The sequence below is a fragment of the Vicia villosa genome, unplaced genomic scaffold (assembly GCF_029867415.1).
Source record: "Vicia villosa cultivar HV-30 ecotype Madison, WI unplaced genomic scaffold, Vvil1.0 ctg.001617F_1_1, whole genome shotgun sequence".
In the NCBI taxonomy this organism is placed as follows: domain Eukaryota; kingdom Viridiplantae; phylum Streptophyta; class Magnoliopsida; order Fabales; family Fabaceae; genus Vicia; species Vicia villosa.
This window is the reverse complement of record NW_026705675.1, coordinates 441,349-458,457: the sequence shown is the minus strand read 5'-3', so window position 1 is coordinate 458,457 and position 17,109 is coordinate 441,349. Positions and strand designations below refer to the sequence as shown.

The following is a 17,109-nucleotide window of genomic DNA, read 5'->3' as shown; positions in this document are numbered from 1 at the left end:
GTGGAAACTTATAGGGAACTAGGACTTTGGCCTAAAAATCCTTAAATCTGAGTGTTATTGACTAACATTACAACTAGATTGCAAAGAAACAATGAAAAAATATGACAAATGCCAAAGATTCGCCGAATAATCTCATTAATAACCTGAAGCGGTACACCAGGTCGTGGCGATATGGACTTTAAATACTCAGGGCTATACATTCTTAGACATTCCCCACATACCCCAAGTCAGCTAAAGTTTATTGTTGTTGCGACATATCATTTTTCTAAATGGGCAGAGGCCAAATATTTATCCATCATTATTGTTGAAAACACGCGAAAGTTTATATGGAAGATCATTATTTTCCAACGTGGTTTCACATACCATATAATTGAAGATAATGAGACCTGGTTCACAAGTCGAATGTTCCTTGACTTCTGTAACGACCTTGACATCAAATTGAAGTTTTCCTTTGCGGGAACCATGAACAAACAAACAAGTTAAATCATTTAACAATGGTGCCTCTATGATTCTTCTCAGGATGAGGATAGAAAAAAGTTGTGCAGATTAAACATCAGATATTTAAGAACGATGGATGTGGTTGAAAAATCATCAGCATTATTCAATTGATTTTCAAAATCCATTGAAGGAGACGACGATGCTAGTTTAATTATTCCATGTCAAAAGAATGATAATTTAATAAAAAACAAAAGTAGAAGAAGAAAGAAATATTATTTTTTTATCAATTTGATACCATATTATATGTAGATTTTAAAATAATTACATATTAAATAAGTCTCATTGTTTTAGAAAAAAGATTGTTTAAACTACAATACAATAGATTGAAAACCAAATATAAATAACGACCATCTCCAATAAATTAAAAAAAAATTAGATCAATCAGAAAGAAAATAAGTCGATCACATATAACACCAGACACCCTAATCGTCAACAAAAATATGATAGAGTTATCTTAATCAATATCAAAAGAATTTTTCATCTTAAATATTACTTATCAAATTCTTCAAAATCTTTACATCTACTAACCTGAAAAATAAAAAGGCTTAGGCTCTGTTTGGTAAGCCATCTTTTCGAGCTTATAGCTTATGTCTTATGTCTTATAAGCTCATATGATAATTTAGACCCGTTTGGTAACGGTCTTTTCATCACGAGCTTATAGCTTATTTTACTAGCTTATAGCTTATTTTTCAGACGCTATTTCAAATAGCGTTTTAACTTATGTCTTATAACTTATCATTTTTTCTTTCTTTTTTATCTTTATTATTTTAATTAAAATTCATTTTTAACCCTTATAATTTATTTTAATTTAAAATAAAATAAATATATATTAAATATCTTTTATGTCATTTTACATTTATAAGTTAATTGAACCGCTAATTTTATCAAACACTTCAATTAACTTATAAGCTATCAGTCTCAACCATCCGCTATAAGCTATAAGTCATCAGTCATCAGCCATCAGCTATAAGTTATCAGCTAGCTTATCAGTCAACCGCTATTTTTACCAAACAAACACTTAACATAAAGAAAAGAGTGAAATGATCAATTTTCAACAAGTATAGGCAAAAGAAAAAAGATCTACTTTGTTCCGTCCAACACTCAATAAGGCAAGAGGAGAAAAAAACGATTCCCTGTGGGTAAAATTGTAATTGACACAAATCAGGGGATGATGTAGTAAATCGTGTTGTTCAATTAGGGCATGCTTCAAGAGTTCAAGTAGGCTCTGAACCCAACCAACCAAACCACACCTTCGTTGTTTAGTGCAGCCACTCCGAACTCGAATTCTCGGCTCCACACAGCAGCGTTCAGAATCAAAACCTATCCATTTCCAATCGCTTATCCTCCACAATCTAACCTCTGCTCTTGAATTCGCCACCACAATCTCAGCCACAAACTACCCTCTCCGTTCAGAATCTCTCGCTGTCAGAAGATGTCGGGCGGTTTCTTTCGAGTAGGTTTATCGCAAACTGTTGAATTTGTAATTTCAATTATCATTTTCCTTTTGAATTGAACCGAAGCTAGGTTAGGTTATCTCATCATTTCTCAGATCTTCGATGTTTTAATCCTTATGGTGACTTTAATTTGATGAAAACAAAGTTACTGTATATTATGAATATTCTAAAAAATATATGTATTATTTAGGGTTCAAAACTTTGAATACTAAACTGTTTCACCTCTGCATGTACTGTAACTGTATCAATTAAAGTTGTGTTGTAATTCAAAAGGTATCAATGGCACTCTATTTTTGTGGCCTGTTTTTGAATTTCTTATATCCATAATTGCAACAAGTCAATTAGCTTATGCTATGCATTTTTAATTTTGGATTTAGGGTACATCTGCGGATCAAGACACCCGATTTTCGAACAAGCAAGCAAAGCTGCTTAAATCGCAGAAGTTTGCACCGGAATTGGAGCATCTGGTTTGTTTCCTTGAGTAAATCAGATTGATTGGTTTTTAGGGAAATTTTTTTCCCAACTGTTTTAGCTATCTGGAATTATAGGCATTATGGTGTATAAGAGCTTGATATATTTATATAGGTTTTTAGTTAGTCACACTGCCTTCCTCTCTGCTTCTTTTTGTTTCAATGTGGGCCATGCTTGAAAAATGATTTGTAGGTTGACATGACGAAGGTGAATATGGATGTAATGAGGCCTTGGATCACCAGAAAAGTGACTGAGCTTCTTGGGTTTGAAGATGAAGTGCTTATTAACTTCATACACGGTCTTCTGGATGCGAAGGTAATTTATTGTTTTTGAATTAATTTGGTTATACGGTAATATTGGAATTCGTGTTGCTTTCAGCATTCTGTAATTGATTTGCTAGATCTAAACATTAGTTTGTTTCTTTATTATTAAATTGGATTTGTTAAGATCTATATTTCATATTACTTTATTCTTAACATCTATTTGCTTTTAGGCTGAGTTGTAACTTTGTCGTCTTTTCCTCTAAATGAACTATCGTCATGCACGTTTTGATAATGCAATGCTTTGATTTTTATCTTCTTGCCACATTCCGTCTATTATGATGCAGAAAGTGAACGGGAAGGAAGTTCAAATACAAATTACTGGATTCATGGAAAAAAACACTGGCAAGTTCATGAAAGAGCTTTGGACACTTCTTCTTAGTGCACAGAAAAATGCCAGTGGTGTTCCTCAGCAATTCTTGGATGCTAAAGAAGAAGAACTCCAGAAAAAAAAGGTTATTGACTCTCGATTTACCATTCATTGGGTATAAAAATACCTTTTATCCTTATGTTTTTTTGAGGATGTCTGAATAAATTTGTTTCCTGTGAATGGGTTAGGCTGAAAATGATAGGATATCAAGTGAAATTCAGAGGAAGAAAGATAAGGAAAGTAAAGAGATCATGGAGGAGAGGCTGAAGAAACTGGTAATACTATTTGTTCGTTGCTGGATTACATTTTATAGGGCTGAGTTTTTGGTTTTAACTTCCGTTTGTACTTTCATGGCGTTCAGCTAGCTTCTGCAATTATTTGGGTTCATGTCCTTTACCTCAAACTACTGTAGGACGGAGGATTAGATGCAAAGGATAATGATACTGCTTCAGACCCAACATTGAAGCTCAGGGACTCGGGGAATTATGTTCAGGATGGGAAAGAAACTGACAAGAGGAATGGTGTCAGAGTAAGAAACAGGTAAAATAGGTCAATCCTTAATGATAAAAAATTATGTGACGATGTTTGTCTCCTTTGCATTTTCTACTTAGTTTCGGTGGGGTCCAACTTCAATATATATGCTAAATTAAGTTTTTAGTTTCTTAAAGTGGGTGGACTTGTGTTATGGTTTTATTTAGTTAGACTTGGTGGAAATAGCTAGGCATCATTCTAGCTGTGGACCTAGAATCCTAACATTACATGCATAACTAAAAATGTTAGTTGTAACTCACTTTGGCCATATGGTAGGTATTATATCAACTTAACTAACAAAGAAAGGTTTGTAGAACCTTCCTCAGAAAGGTTGTCAAGGTCGGGATCTTGCATAAGACCGGGAGGGGATTATAAGATCGTAAAACATAAGATCATAGCTAAGATCGGAAGATCCTATCCAGTTATTTTCGTAAGATCGCAAAGGGGTTGTAAGATCGTAAAATATAAGATTGTAACAAAAATCATAGGATCCTACTAAAACGAGAAAATAATTCTATTTATTTGAAGTATTTTTACATGGTATTTCGGTTGACAAGTGTATTCGTAGGAAAATGACCCTTTTTCATATTCTTTGTTAGACATTAAAGACATCTATTTTATTACTTGGTTTATCATAATCCCATACAACCGAGATGATTCTTTAAACCCAAAAAGTAAAACTTTCGTAATTTCAAAAGGCATGTATTCATCCCGCACAACAATAGTTGTTGTGCCTCTGTATCTTGTCATCCTTCTCGGCTTGTGATGGTGGTGATCAGAAAATGGCGATCATGGTCAGAACTGGCCAAGATCACAAAATCAATGATTTTACGGTTTTTTCACAATTTGGCTGCTACTGACAATTTTACTTAAGATTGAGATCGTTGGGGGTTCGTGAGATCGCAAAATTGCAAGATTTTATGATCGAGATCTTGACAACCATGTTCCTAAGACCTCGAATGAAATCCTTCAAGTGCAGAGTGCTGCTAACTTTCTTTGACAACCATAGAATGTTTAAGCATCAGGAAAATTACGGGAAATTTGTGAATTGCTTGCATTATGAAGTCATTTGAATTCTGTTATTGCTTCATATTTGATATTTTGTGTATTGTAAAAAATGTGGGAATAACCTCTGTTCAGTTTTCAAGTGATACCATAAGCAGTTATTTTCAATTTTCTTTTAGCTTAATCTCTATTATTATTTTGTTGTTGGTTTGATGTTTGAGCAGAGAGTATCTTGGGAAACTTGGCTCTGCCCCTAAAACTTGTTAATTAAGTTCTGCAGTACTAATTTGCTTTCACTCTCTTGTGTTAAATCTAGGTCCTCACATTCTCCTGCAGTTTCCACCTCGCCTTATCGGTACCACCATTTAATAATATAATACTATCTAACATATTTTCCATCTTTTATATTGGATTGAAATGCTATAAATGGGGTATTTGATATCTTTGACAGAGGCTCACCTTCAAGGGCAAACAGTAAATCATTTTCAAATTCCCGAAGTTATTCAAGGTATCACTTGAAAACTTTGTTTCCTTTGGCTTGATTTGGTCAGTGGCTTTGGCCATTAATTAGTAATTTGATGGATACTAGATGTTCAACTTGGTCATCCAATGGGTCTTTATTTTGTTCCCCCCTTGCCCCTTGTAGCCTTTATTAATGAGTAATATATTGCATATTCGATTTATATTTGGATTTTTCATTTTGAATTAATGGGTCTATTTTGTTTACATGTCAAGGAGTATATCCAGATCACCAAAGGCTCGTGGACGATCAGTTTCTTCTGAGAGGATACAGCGTTCTTCACGACGCCAGTCTATTTCTCCCCGAAGGCGTTCTCCACAACGATCTCCCCTTAGGAGGCCATCTTATTCAAGGAGAAGATCTAGATCTAGGTCAGACTCCAAATCTTCTTCTCCTATAAGACGAGGAATGCATTCTCCATTTCGTCGACGCAGATCACCCTCTCCGGTACGACGACGCAGATCACCCTCTCCAGTACGACGACGCAGGTCACCCTCTCCAGTACGGCGACGCAGATCACCTTCTCCAGTACGACGACGCAGATCACCCTCTCCAGTACGAAGACGCAGATCACCACCCTCTCCAGTACGAAGACGCAGATCTCCACCCTCTCCAGCACGTCGGCGCAGATCACCTTATCCTGCACGGCGGCGCAGATCTCCCTCTCCTGTACAACGACGCAGATCTCCCTCTCCTGTACGACAACGCCGATCACCTTCTCCTATGCGGCGACCACGTCGATCACCTTCTCCAATGCACCTACGTAGGTCCCCATTGCCTATTAGACGGAGGTCACCCTCACCCTTGCAACAGAGATCTCCTAACATACGGCGTAGATCACCTTCACCAGTACGCCGATTGCCACCAAGCCGTGGTCAAAGGTCAAGCTCTCCAATGCATTCCCCTGAAATGCAAAGGCTTGATAGTCGAATCCCACGACGCGGGTCTCCATCTCCCTTGCGGTACAGATCACCTGTTTCTAGTAAGAAAAGACCTACAAGTGCCTCCCCTAAGAGTTCTCCTCAAGATGACTGGAGTTCTCAGTCTCCTGTTCGTGCATCTCTATCTCCAGTCAAGAGAACATTACCAAGAGATCAAAGAAGTCCTGTGCAGTCTTCTATGGGAAGAGTCAGGTATAGTGACACTTGAGAGAAGGCTCAAATTAGTTTGTTTTTTCTTTGGCGTGCATGCTTTAATGTGATTAAAGCTTTTTAAAAGAAATATTTCAAAATTTACTCTTATTCAATTTAGAAGTGGGCTTATAGTTTAAAAACCAGAATGGCTCTACTCCATATCCTGTATGGAGCTGTGAAGTTTGCAGAATGATATTTTAAATAAGGTTTGTTCTTGCAAGGAAATTTATAAAATATTTGGGGATGCCCATGTCGCAGGGTGCAAAAAATATTATCACCGGAAGTTTATCAATCATCTAGCCCTTTGCGGTCTATACAGACAGATAAAAATGGCAGAGCTTCGGGCTATAAATCACAAGATTCAATGTCCACACCAGATAAGTCTCCAGTTCGATCAATATCACCACAAGCAATAAGTAAGACTAGCAGTAAAAATAGAAGGTAGTTTTCCATGAATTCTCGTACATAACCTTTATCAGCTCATGGTTGCCTGTGTGCAGCAGTTAGCTTATGCATATTAATTTGGCTTTTGAAAATGTTCAGTCCACATGAAATCCGTCTGAGGCCAACAAGAGAGAAGTTGATTAATGAAGGAAGCTTGAGTCCCCCAAAGAAGCCAACAAACCACAAACCTAGTGATGACATCCCACGGACAAGTGAAGGAATAGAAGAAGCATATTATTCTAGGTTTGAATATGAATTGGATAACTTTTATTTACTTCTCTTAAATGTGAGAAATGTTACTCACTGTAATTGATTTGTTTATTGTTTTGCTAACTTTTTCTCTCTTTTTTTCTTGTTCCCATCTCTCTTGTAGAGAGCTTAGAGATCCTAAATCAAATTCGTCTGAAAAGAAATCAAGACGCTCCCCGGTTAGTAAAAGAATAGATTCACCTGCAAAATTTAATGACGCGGATGAGTTTAATCCTGAAAGGGCAGCTAGTCATCTGGCTTCTGAGTATATTCATTATGATAGCAATGAAAGGAGTAAGAAAGGCCAGGACATTAAATGGTAATTTGATTAACTTTCTGCACTTGTTCTTACTAATATGAATGACCGTACTCAGTACATCTCTGATTATTGCAAGCTCTTCTGGCAGTGATAAATCTTATGGCAAGGGAGGTGAGTCTCCTGGTCAACAGAAGTCACCAATGAGCAAAGAATTTTTTTCTAGCAAGAAGCCTCATGATTCTTATGGTGCAGAAATAAAAAAAACTGATGACAGGGATCAATCCAACTCAAAATATGCCAAAAGTAGTGATCAGCACCACAAACCAGAAGTCACTCAAGATTTAGTTGGAAAAGTTGACCTGGTCAATCAGAGTGCTTCTTATGATTCTGAAGAAAGTGGTAAGCATAGAAGGGATGGAAAGGATAGGAGAAAACATAAAAGGTCAGAGAAAAAAGCCGCCTCTTCCGAAGAGAATGACAGTAATGATTCTGAGTTAGAGGACAGGAAAGAGGCCAAGAGGAGGAAAAAGGAGGAGAAGAAGAAGCTGCGAAAAGAGGAGAAGCACCGAAAGCGGGAAGAAAGACGACGGAAAAAGGAAGAGCGGCATGCTGGAAAGCTGAAAATGAAAAGTAAAACAGAGACTATTTCAGAAGATGAGGAAGCTGAACGAAGGGATGGTCATCAAAGTGATGATGAAGAAGCACCCTATGATCCAAAGAAGCTTGAGATCGAGCTACGGAATAAGGCTCTTGAAACCCTCAAAGCAAAGAGGGGCATGAATAATTAATGCTACACTTCTGCATTTTAAGTTGTTTTATGCATTAAAAACTTCTCCAGAAATATCTTCTTTGCTTCTTTAAACACATGGTTTATGTTACTTGTTTTTTGGTAAATGTTTGATGTGGTCTATCTTTAATGCTGGCAGCTGAATTGGATAAATGACGAGTTTCTGAGCAAATCTATTGAGTAGAACTCTATGCTGACATTCTTCTATATTTACTGGTAATACTTGTCTCCCCTTTGTTGGGAATTTTGCATTTTTATGGTGGTGCATTTTTCTATTTCCTTTTATTGTTTTGAGGGCTATCTTGGTTTATGTTTTCTTGTTTGCTTTTATTTTTTTCCTTAAGTTTTTGAGGTGGTTGCTGGCATTTAGTTTCTTATTTGGAGTAGATTGGCCCGAAGGTCTTGTGATATATTATTAATCATGAGGTTGATACTAAATTAGCTTTCTGGTCAATTGTTAGATGAATTTATGTCAACTCTAGATGACCTGGTGAGCAGAACATGTGCAGACTTATATTTTGAACTTCAAATCAGGTGAAGTTTTATGTTTATGGAATTCTTCAAGTTGGCCCATTGAGTTGATGCAGCTGTATGTATTGTACAGATGTGTTGTCATATATGTACATTGGTTGTGTGCTAGAATACTACATATATTATTTTTATAATTCTAGTGTGGTTATCTTATCTACTTGTTGCTTCGCAGAGCAATTATTTAGTTATGATATTCATGCTTATTTGCACTTTTTTCTTCACTGTACATGCTTATGCTGTTGTCCACTTATATTTTTAGAGTTTGCCCTTTGCTGCAATGTCTTCATTAGTTCGATATGACACTTTTTTCAGATAATTGAAGGACTTGAGTTTAGGCATGTTCCCAGTTTCGTAAGACTATATGATTCATTATGTTGCTGCGATTATACATGAGATTTATAACCATACTTCATTTGATGGCTACGCTTAAGTGCATACAAAAAATTTAGGTGGTTTTTTAACCTTAAGCATATTATTTAATGATTATTGGCATTTTATTTATTAAATTAGATTCTGTCTCTTTTTGAAGTGAATTGTTTTTTTTTTAGAGGAAATCGTATGGATTAGTAAACATTGGTTGAAAAGATTAGGTTTTAGTTAAAGTTCAATGGTTCATCTATGTGTCCAATGTGGCTGTATTTTGTTTTACTCTTTTCAACAGTTTTTTAAAAAATTAAATCCTCTTTTTCTTTAACCGTGCAACAAAAAACATGGTGTATTGTTTGTCCGCCTACAGCTTACCCAATCTGTAGGTAGATTGCTCCAATACACAAATAGAACGCTAATAACTAAAGATATTTTAGCAATCTATTTCGATCTCAAACCATAATCATAAATGTTAGGTAATATCAGGTTTGTTGTAGAGGGTACAAACTGGATGGTTTTATGGGCTTAATATTGGAGTAGTTTTTTTGGATTATTTTACAGCTTTGGTACATCGGGTTAAATAAAAAAATAGGATGAGAATAATTGTATACAATAAAAATAGGATGGGAATAATTGTATACAATGAGTGATAGAAGAATTCTGTGGATGCAAAAAGGTTAAGAGATATGATCATAACCCTGAAATTTATAGTAAAACAAGAAATGTTTAATGTTATTACTGCTTATATGCATTTTAAGTTAGGTTAGCATAACACTTTAAAAAAAAGTATTGGGAGGATCTAGAGGAGTGGATTTAAATGGACATAAGTAAAAGTTTTGGGAGGATCTAGAGGAGTGGATTTAAATTAGGGGTGGCAAAGTGGGCGGCCTCTCCTGTTTAGGCTTGTACCGTTTAAGCCCGTCTAAAAGCAGGGTGGGGCGGGTCAACTTAGGTGTCCGAGTTCAAAAGTCAAATCTGTCCGTTTACTTACGAGTTGGCGGGCCGGCCGCCAATTTTTATATTTTATATTTTACAATTTAATTTACAACATAATTTATAAATTTTTTAATTATTACTATAGAGGTCGATAAAATATTTTTTTAACAAAGCACAATAGAACTTCAACATGTCTTAAAAATCAATTACAAAAAAAAAAGAAATAAACTCAAGCACAATAAAAAAAAGTTATCAAAATAAATTAAAAAAACAATACATATCATCCTAATCCTATTTAAAAACTAACTACTAAAAGAATCCAATTAAAAATTTACACAAGACAAACAATAATAACAATTACATTGCATAATACATCACAATAAATAAAATAGTAGTGCATAAAATATAACACCTGACTTTCTCATTGTTTACATCATATAGACTCTGATGTTGACCGATTTCTTAATAATTAAATTCTAAATTTGTCGCACGTTTACACTAATCAAATCCTTGCTTTTCTTAAAATCATCTATTTCTAAAGAAAACATGTGAGCTAATGTATTGAGAACTTCATAATTATGCATGTCATACAATTGTTCTTTTATTTCATGTTTTTCCAATCAACACATGTATTAGAAAGTTATAAAAAGAACGTTACAATTTGTATGTGATAATTTAGAATACAATTCAATCAACAAAATTTTAAGAGAAGGGTGTTTTTTTTTTTTTTTTTACAATAAGAGTTGTTTTAATTATAAGAATTTTTTTTAACAAAAAGCCCGCGAGCAAAACTCGCCCCGCTTCTGCCCGCCTTTTTAAGCGGGTTAGGCGGGACGAGCCAACTTAAGGTATCGAGCCGAAAACCTCAGTCCAGCCCGCCTAAAATGGCAGGTCAAATGGACCGATCCGATGAGCCTGGCCCGTTTTGCCACCTCTAATCTAAATGGATAAATAGGGAGTGCATCAAGAGGTTTTAAAGGAGTTTTGAAAAATAGGGAGTGTATCAAGATGTTTTAAAGGAGTTTTTTAAATCCATTTTAGATTTTTTTGACAAATTTTGATCTTACTAAAGGAAAATAAAGGGGTATTTTATCACTTATAAAAATAGGGTGACATGTTTTAATTAAGATATACTTATTGTTAAGAAATTGTTAAGAAATGTGGTTGAACCTAATTCAGCCCTATAAAATCGGTCAGTAGGGTGAAAATTGTCTCCACTTATAAGCACATGTTCATGCCATATATTATCTGATGTGAGACTTTTAACACACCCCCTCACACTCAGGACTAGACAACTGGCGCGTAGAAATAAATGGTGGGTGGGTCGATAGCAGAAATCTGATAGTAGGCCGCCCACCAGATCTTAAACGAGGCTCTGATACCATGTTAAGAAATATAGTTGGATCTAACTCAATCCTACAAAATCGACTAGTAGGGTTAACATTTTCCCCACTTATAAGCACATGTTCGGGTCATATATTGTCTGATGTGAGACTCTTAACATTTATTAAAAAATGAGATAGGAGGATTTGCTTGGATGATAAATTTATACATGGAGAAACTTGACTGCTCAACCTATAGTATTGATTTTTGGATATATGAGTTGAAAAAAAGTGAAGAAAATTAGCCAAAGGGGCTTTGGATGAAATGGTGGCAGTTAAAGGGTGAAAAATAAGGAATTTTTCAACACAAGATTTTTGAAAGAGGTTCCGGGCAGCCACCAGAAAATGTAAATGATACCAGGAATAAGTTGACACGAGATTAGAAAAGTAGTAAAAAAGATGTTGGAAGAATCAAAAGGCTTTGGACTTATAACAATTGTGATGGTATAATGAAAGTGTTTGGACTAAAGTGACAATAAAAAGAAATGTTTTAAAGAATGATCTTCTGCAAAACTTGAAAAAATTATGAGAAAAGTAAAAAGAGAAAAAAGAGACAGCGAGTGAAGTAAGAATTTAATCTTTTTTTTCTTCCGAATTATATCAATTTTTATGTACTAAAGAGGGAGAAAAATTCGTGAATAGGGTTGTTAAGTGAATGAAAGACAAGAGATTTAGATCAATTATAGTGTGTTAAAGACGAAGAGATTTAGATCAATTTAGTTTATAAAAAAGATTGATGAAAAAAATTATTTCTACAATTATAAAGAGATGATATCTCGCTAGACTCCAACAGGCTGGACATTAGAGAAAAAGATCGAAGAAATACGCAAAATCGTCAGATTAAAAAAGGACAAGTAAAACAAGGCGGGTGGATCAGACAACATACCGATCAAAGTGTGGAAAATTATTAGAGATTGAGGTATTGAGCGACTCATCAAATTTGTTAACAAATTTATGAGGTCAAAGCAAATATTTGATAAATGGAGAAGAAACACCTTAATAAGAGTAAAAAGGATAACAAAATTGTGCAAATTATATGAGGATTAAATTTATGAGTTATGCCATGAAGTTATGAAAAAAGTGATTAATTAAAGATTGAGAAAATAAACTCAGGTTATAAATAATTAATTTAGTTTTATGTTGGAGACTGGAGAGGTTGACCATGAAAACAATCTATTTACAACGATGTGTAATGGAAATGTATAATATGGATAAACATGATTTGATTTGCAGGTATAGTACTTAGAGAGGTCATGTTGAAAAATTTAGAGAAGAAGTGGGTTACGATTGTTTATATTCAAACTATCGAAGATATGTATGAGGGATCTCCATCAGTGTGCAGACACATGAGAGAGAGACAAATAATTTTTTATAGCAATATGATTTACCTTTTTATTTTAGTTTTAGATATACTTACGAAACACACTCTAGAGTTAACATTAAGATATATACTTTTTTGTAGATGATATAGTTCTACTTGAAGAATCGAAAAAAATAATTTAAATGAGAGGTTAAACAGAGACAAGCCAGATAAGTGCACGACTTTCGCCTAAAAAGAAGTAAGATTTAGTGTGCTGTAAGTTTCATAAAAGGAGGAGAGTTTATAATCTTTAGGTGAAACTTAGGGATCAATATCTTATCACAAGTTACATGATTTAAATATCTTGGATTCATAGTACAAAACAAATGGAGAAATATAAGGGGACATAGACCATCAAATTTAACCTAGGTGGTTGAAATGGACAATTACTCTGTACACGAAAGTACTACTCAAAATGAATGAAATTTTTTATCGGATAAGAGTAAGATTGACGATATTGTACAAGACAAAATGTTGGGAGGTTAAGAACCAACATGAAAATAAACCAAGTGTAGTAGTGATGTGGATGTCGTGTTATATGTGTGGCAAGATTATCCGAGATAAAATTAGAAATGACAATATTATAGAGAGTGGTGGGAGAATGCCTGTAGTAGAATAGATAATAGAAAATATACTTAAGGTGAAGAGTAGTTAACCAACTAGAGTTAGATGAAGACATAGAAAAAATATAAGAGAAACATTACAAAATCTTAAGATTAATGAGTTAAATAGAAATATGGTTTTTAAATAGATTATTATGGCACAATTTAATTCATGTAGCAGACTCCACTTGGTGAGATAAAATTTAAGTCTTGGTGCTATTGTTGTAATATTTTAGTTTTTAACTATTGATAGACCAAAAGTATTAACATGGACCTTTTCTCATTGTCTATGCCACTAACGGGCCAAACCATGTTCTTTTTAAGATGGGGATTTTGAAGATTAGAAATTAAAAGTTGGGAATTCCTTAATGCATCATATGTATTACTAGCACACATCTTAAAAATACAATAACACCTTCAGATTTTGAAAATGTATCTTCGGACGCACTATAAAATACATAAAATACACGCGTAAGTGAAGATGGATAAAGATCACAATATTTTAAGAATTGTTTAAAATTATTTAGAAATATTAATGCAAATCACTAGTTATTATATGTCTTTTTTTTTTTTAATTTTTAATTCTGCTTATTTCTTACCGGATTGATTATTGTCCTCATGCTTTCTCACAAAGCTGTTATAGTTGCCAATATTTTTTTGCTAATATATGTGTAATTTTTATGTTTGTATGGTCAATATTTGAACTATATTATTGTGAAAATATGTTTCATCTACTTTGACATGAATTTAGAATGTATATCTATTTTAATATTTTACGTTTATACAACTACATTTAATTATAAATTTTTATTGCATTAATCCGTGTGAACCCAAATATATTTAACTAATTATAGAAAAAAAATGAAGTAAAAAGTAATCACTATTCGAAGCACAATTAGAATTTAGAAGATATAATAGTGCCCGTTTGTTTTGACTTTTTTTAAAAATGATTTTTATAGTGTTATCAAATTTTATGAAAATTTTTTTTACAAAGAAACTTTTTATAAAAGCTTTAAATGAAAATTTTGTTTGAATAGTTATTCTTAAAATGTGATTTTAGGTATCTCATCTAGTTATAGAAATAAAATTTGGATATCAAAATTTCAAAAAATCACTTAATTTTGAAGCTATTTCAAATAGATTTTCATAAAAATCATTTTTGAAATACAACTTTTTGAAAAAATTATAATTTTGATTAATTTTTGGTCTTCAATTATGTAGGTTTATGTTATAGGATGTCAAATTAAGTGTTTCATTTTAGAAAAAACGAATATAAAAAAACTTGTAATATTTTGAAAAACGATTTTAAAAAATCTATTTTCAAAAATACAAAGAAAAAATCCATTTTTTTAAAGCTGAAACAAACTGACCCATAGTACACATTTGGAATCTAGGATACTTCACGAATGGATGAAATAAAATGCATCATCCATGAACAAAGATGAAAAATTAAAACATCATTTTCCATGGAATACAAACGTTTGGTGTTGGATATTTCATCAATGGATAAACTCTGATTACGTGTCTAATCCCAATTCGCTACCTTCCGCTTACCTCTTCCATTCAGATAATTCCCACAACACCACCAACCAAACCAGATTAACGGTTCATAGCAAAAGCTATACACATTACTACTATGTTTTTTCACAAACCAAAATTCATTGCAGAAATCTCAACTATATCCTCCATCCATGGTTCCCACTCTTACATCCAATTCTTCTCTCATACCAACAACCACACATCACTCCAAGCTAACGTTTCGAAATCCAACAAGGTTCAATGTCTACGCTAAGAAAAACGGAGGATCATTTCCTTCTTTTGGTTTAGGAAAACCAAAAGATGAAGAAAAAGACCAAGCAAATGGTTCAGTGAATTCTAATAATAATCCTTTTGGTATCGACTTTGGGAAACTACCTGATGTAACTTCTTTGATTCCTGTTGGAAATAGCAACTCTTCTGCACCAGGCTTTTCGTTTGGGAGTCCAAGGAGGAAGGATTCTTCAACTGTTTTTGTTGCTGGTGCTGCCGGTCAAGCCGGTATTCGCATTGCACAGACTTTGCTTAGAGAAGGGTTTAGTGTTAGAGCTGGTGTCCCTCAACTTGGTGCTGCTCAGGAATTGGCTCGTCTTGCTGCTCAATATAAGGTAATAATACTGATGTTATGTTCCTCAATATATGTCAGGTGTCTGACACGCGTCTGTGTCTACGATATTTGATGGTTAACAAAGCATGATATTAGTTAGAACTTTTTGTTTAAGTTTTTGGGCTAATTATGCATGGCGAACAGATTATATCAAATGAAGAGGCAAAGCGTCTCAATGCTGTGCAGTCAAGCTTTGATGATGCAGATTCAATAGCAAAAGCGATAGGCAATGCAAGCAAAGTGGTTGTCACAATTGGTCCTACAGAGAACGGTCCAACAACCGAGGTCTCCACGGAAGACGCCTTGCAAGTGATTCAGGCTGCTCAGTTGGCAGGCGTAGGCCATGTTGCAGTTATTTATGACGAAAGCGTCGGGGCATCAACCAACAATGTACTTGATGGTATCTCCTCATTCTTCAACAATCTCTTCTCTAGGTCTCAGCCTTTGTCTATTCAAGAGTTCTTGCAGAAGGTAATTGAAACGGATGTCAAATATACGTTGATCAAGACAAGTTTGACGGATGATTTCGCGCCAGAGAGTTCTTATAATTTGGTCGTCTCAGGCGAAGAGAGCAACAGTTCGAACGACTATAAAGTAATGTAATGTATGCGATAATATCTTAATGGAATTGTCCTTTACTTTCTTATTTCCATATTGGTGTGTAATAGTTTTTGAGGAAATAATGGTTGTTATATAGGTATCAAAGTCTAAGATAGCATCCTTGGTGGCTGATGTCTTCTCCAACACACAGGTTGCAGAAAACAAGGTATCAGTTTCTCAATTTTTCTATGTATTCTACAATTTTCTGAAAATGAAGCGCGATCGAGATAAATTATACTAACAAAAGCAGAAAATTAACTGCTGATGGCTCTTAAGATTGAAGCTTTTTATTGACCAATAGGTTGTGCAAGTGTACACTGACCCAAATGCTCCCTTGAAGCGTGTAGACGAACTTTTCAGGTAAATAAGCTGAATGTAACTAGTTGTTTCTGTTTCACATTAATAGAAAGCGAATAGTTTTTGTTTTTCTACTTGTCGAGGAGGATCGTTATGTTATTTATAAGTTTCTTTGCAGCACTATTCCGGAAGATGGAAGAAGGAAAGCCTATGCTGAAGTATTAGAGAAAGCCAAAGCGGAGGAAGGGGCCAGAGCAGCAGCTGAAAAAGAACGCGAAGCAGCTGAAACAGCAAATAAGATTTCCAAACAAGAAGTGCAGGAGAAGGCAGAAGTAGCTGGAAATGGAGCAGCAGTGGAAGATATCTTGAACAAGGCAAAAGATTTTGGTGCAGGGTTTTCATGGCAAAAGTTCAGCTCACAGGTTGCCAGCTCAATTCAAAAGCCTGATGAGGATGAGAAACCAAAGGTTCAAGTTGCCACAGTGAGGGGACAGGCGAAGGCTCGTAGTCTCATTCCGAAACTAGCAGTGACTAAACAAACAACTCCGAAAAAGAGTGAGAGTAAACCGAAGGAGGAAAAAAGAAAAGCAGAAGTTCCAAAGGAGGTTAGGAAGGTATTTGGTGGCCTGTTTAAGCAAGAGACTATCTATATTGATGATGACTAGTGGAGATGGAGCATGTCTTGCACAGCTTAAAACTGCGTTGTTCTAGTCTGTGTTAATGTTGCTAATTTGGTTGGATGTGAATGGTTTTGTAAGGATGTGTTTTGAAGCAAGATATTTATGTAGCTGTTCTTGTTCTGAACCATGTAAACAGATTAACAAGGTGAAAAAAGGTTTTCCCAACGAAAA

At 34.6% G+C, this 17,109-nt stretch overlaps 2 protein-coding genes across 3 annotated transcripts; both read left to right on the top strand.

The window, feature by feature from the left end:
• Positions 1 to 1,653: 1,653 nt before the first annotated feature.
• Positions 1,654 to 8,711, top strand: LOC131636033 (uncharacterized). Of its 2 annotated transcripts, XR_009293935.1 has the most exons (14): positions 1,654 to 1,951; positions 2,330 to 2,419; positions 2,616 to 2,738; positions 3,031 to 3,198; positions 3,302 to 3,388; positions 3,526 to 3,653; positions 4,966 to 5,004; positions 5,101 to 5,157; positions 5,385 to 6,302; positions 6,561 to 6,743; positions 6,846 to 6,989; positions 7,120 to 7,314; positions 7,403 to 8,257; positions 8,503 to 8,711. XR_009293935.1 is itself a non-coding variant. In XM_058906677.1 (13 exons), the coding sequence occupies exons 1-13, from the start codon at positions 1,931 to 1,933 to the stop codon at positions 8,040 to 8,042; spliced, it is 2,793 nt and encodes a 930-aa protein (XP_058762660.1). In that variant the 5' UTR covers positions 1,654 to 1,930; the 3' UTR covers positions 8,043 to 8,298. The 2 variants fall into 2 exon arrangements, 1 of the variants encoding a protein (XP_058762660.1); XM_058906677.1 differs by lacking the exon at positions 8,503 to 8,711 and having other exon boundaries at positions 7,403 to 8,298.
• Positions 8,712 to 14,792: 6,081 nt separating this feature from the next.
• LOC131636027 (protein PLASTID TRANSCRIPTIONALLY ACTIVE 16, chloroplastic-like) lies at positions 14,793 to 17,109 on the top strand. The gene is made up of 5 exons (XM_058906672.1): positions 14,793 to 15,362; positions 15,506 to 15,955; positions 16,059 to 16,127; positions 16,263 to 16,321; positions 16,437 to 17,109. Exons 1-5 carry the CDS (start codon positions 14,910 to 14,912, stop codon positions 16,921 to 16,923), a joined length of 1,518 nt encoding a protein of 505 aa, XP_058762655.1. The 5' UTR covers positions 14,793 to 14,909; the 3' UTR covers positions 16,924 to 17,109.

Coding starts and splice junctions, on each gene's coding strand:
- LOC131636027 (XM_058906672.1), top strand. CDS start 14,910: ATGGTTCCCACTCTTACATCCAATTCTTCTCTCATACCAACAACCACA. Junction 15,363..15,505: donor GTCTTGCTGCTCAATATAAG/GTAATAATACTG, acceptor CATGGCGAACAG/ATTATATCAAATGAAGAGGC. Junction 16,322..16,436: donor CGTGTAGACGAACTTTTCAG/GTAAATAAGCTG, acceptor GTTTCTTTGCAG/CACTATTCCGGAAGATGGAA.
- LOC131636033 (XM_058906677.1), top strand. CDS start 1,931: ATGTCGGGCGGTTTCTTTCGA. Junction 2,739..3,030: donor ACGGTCTTCTGGATGCGAAG/GTAATTTATTGT, acceptor ATTATGATGCAG/AAAGTGAACGGGAAGGAAGT. Junction 3,389..3,525: donor AGGAGAGGCTGAAGAAACTG/GTAATACTATTT, acceptor AAACTACTGTAG/GACGGAGGATTAGATGCAAA.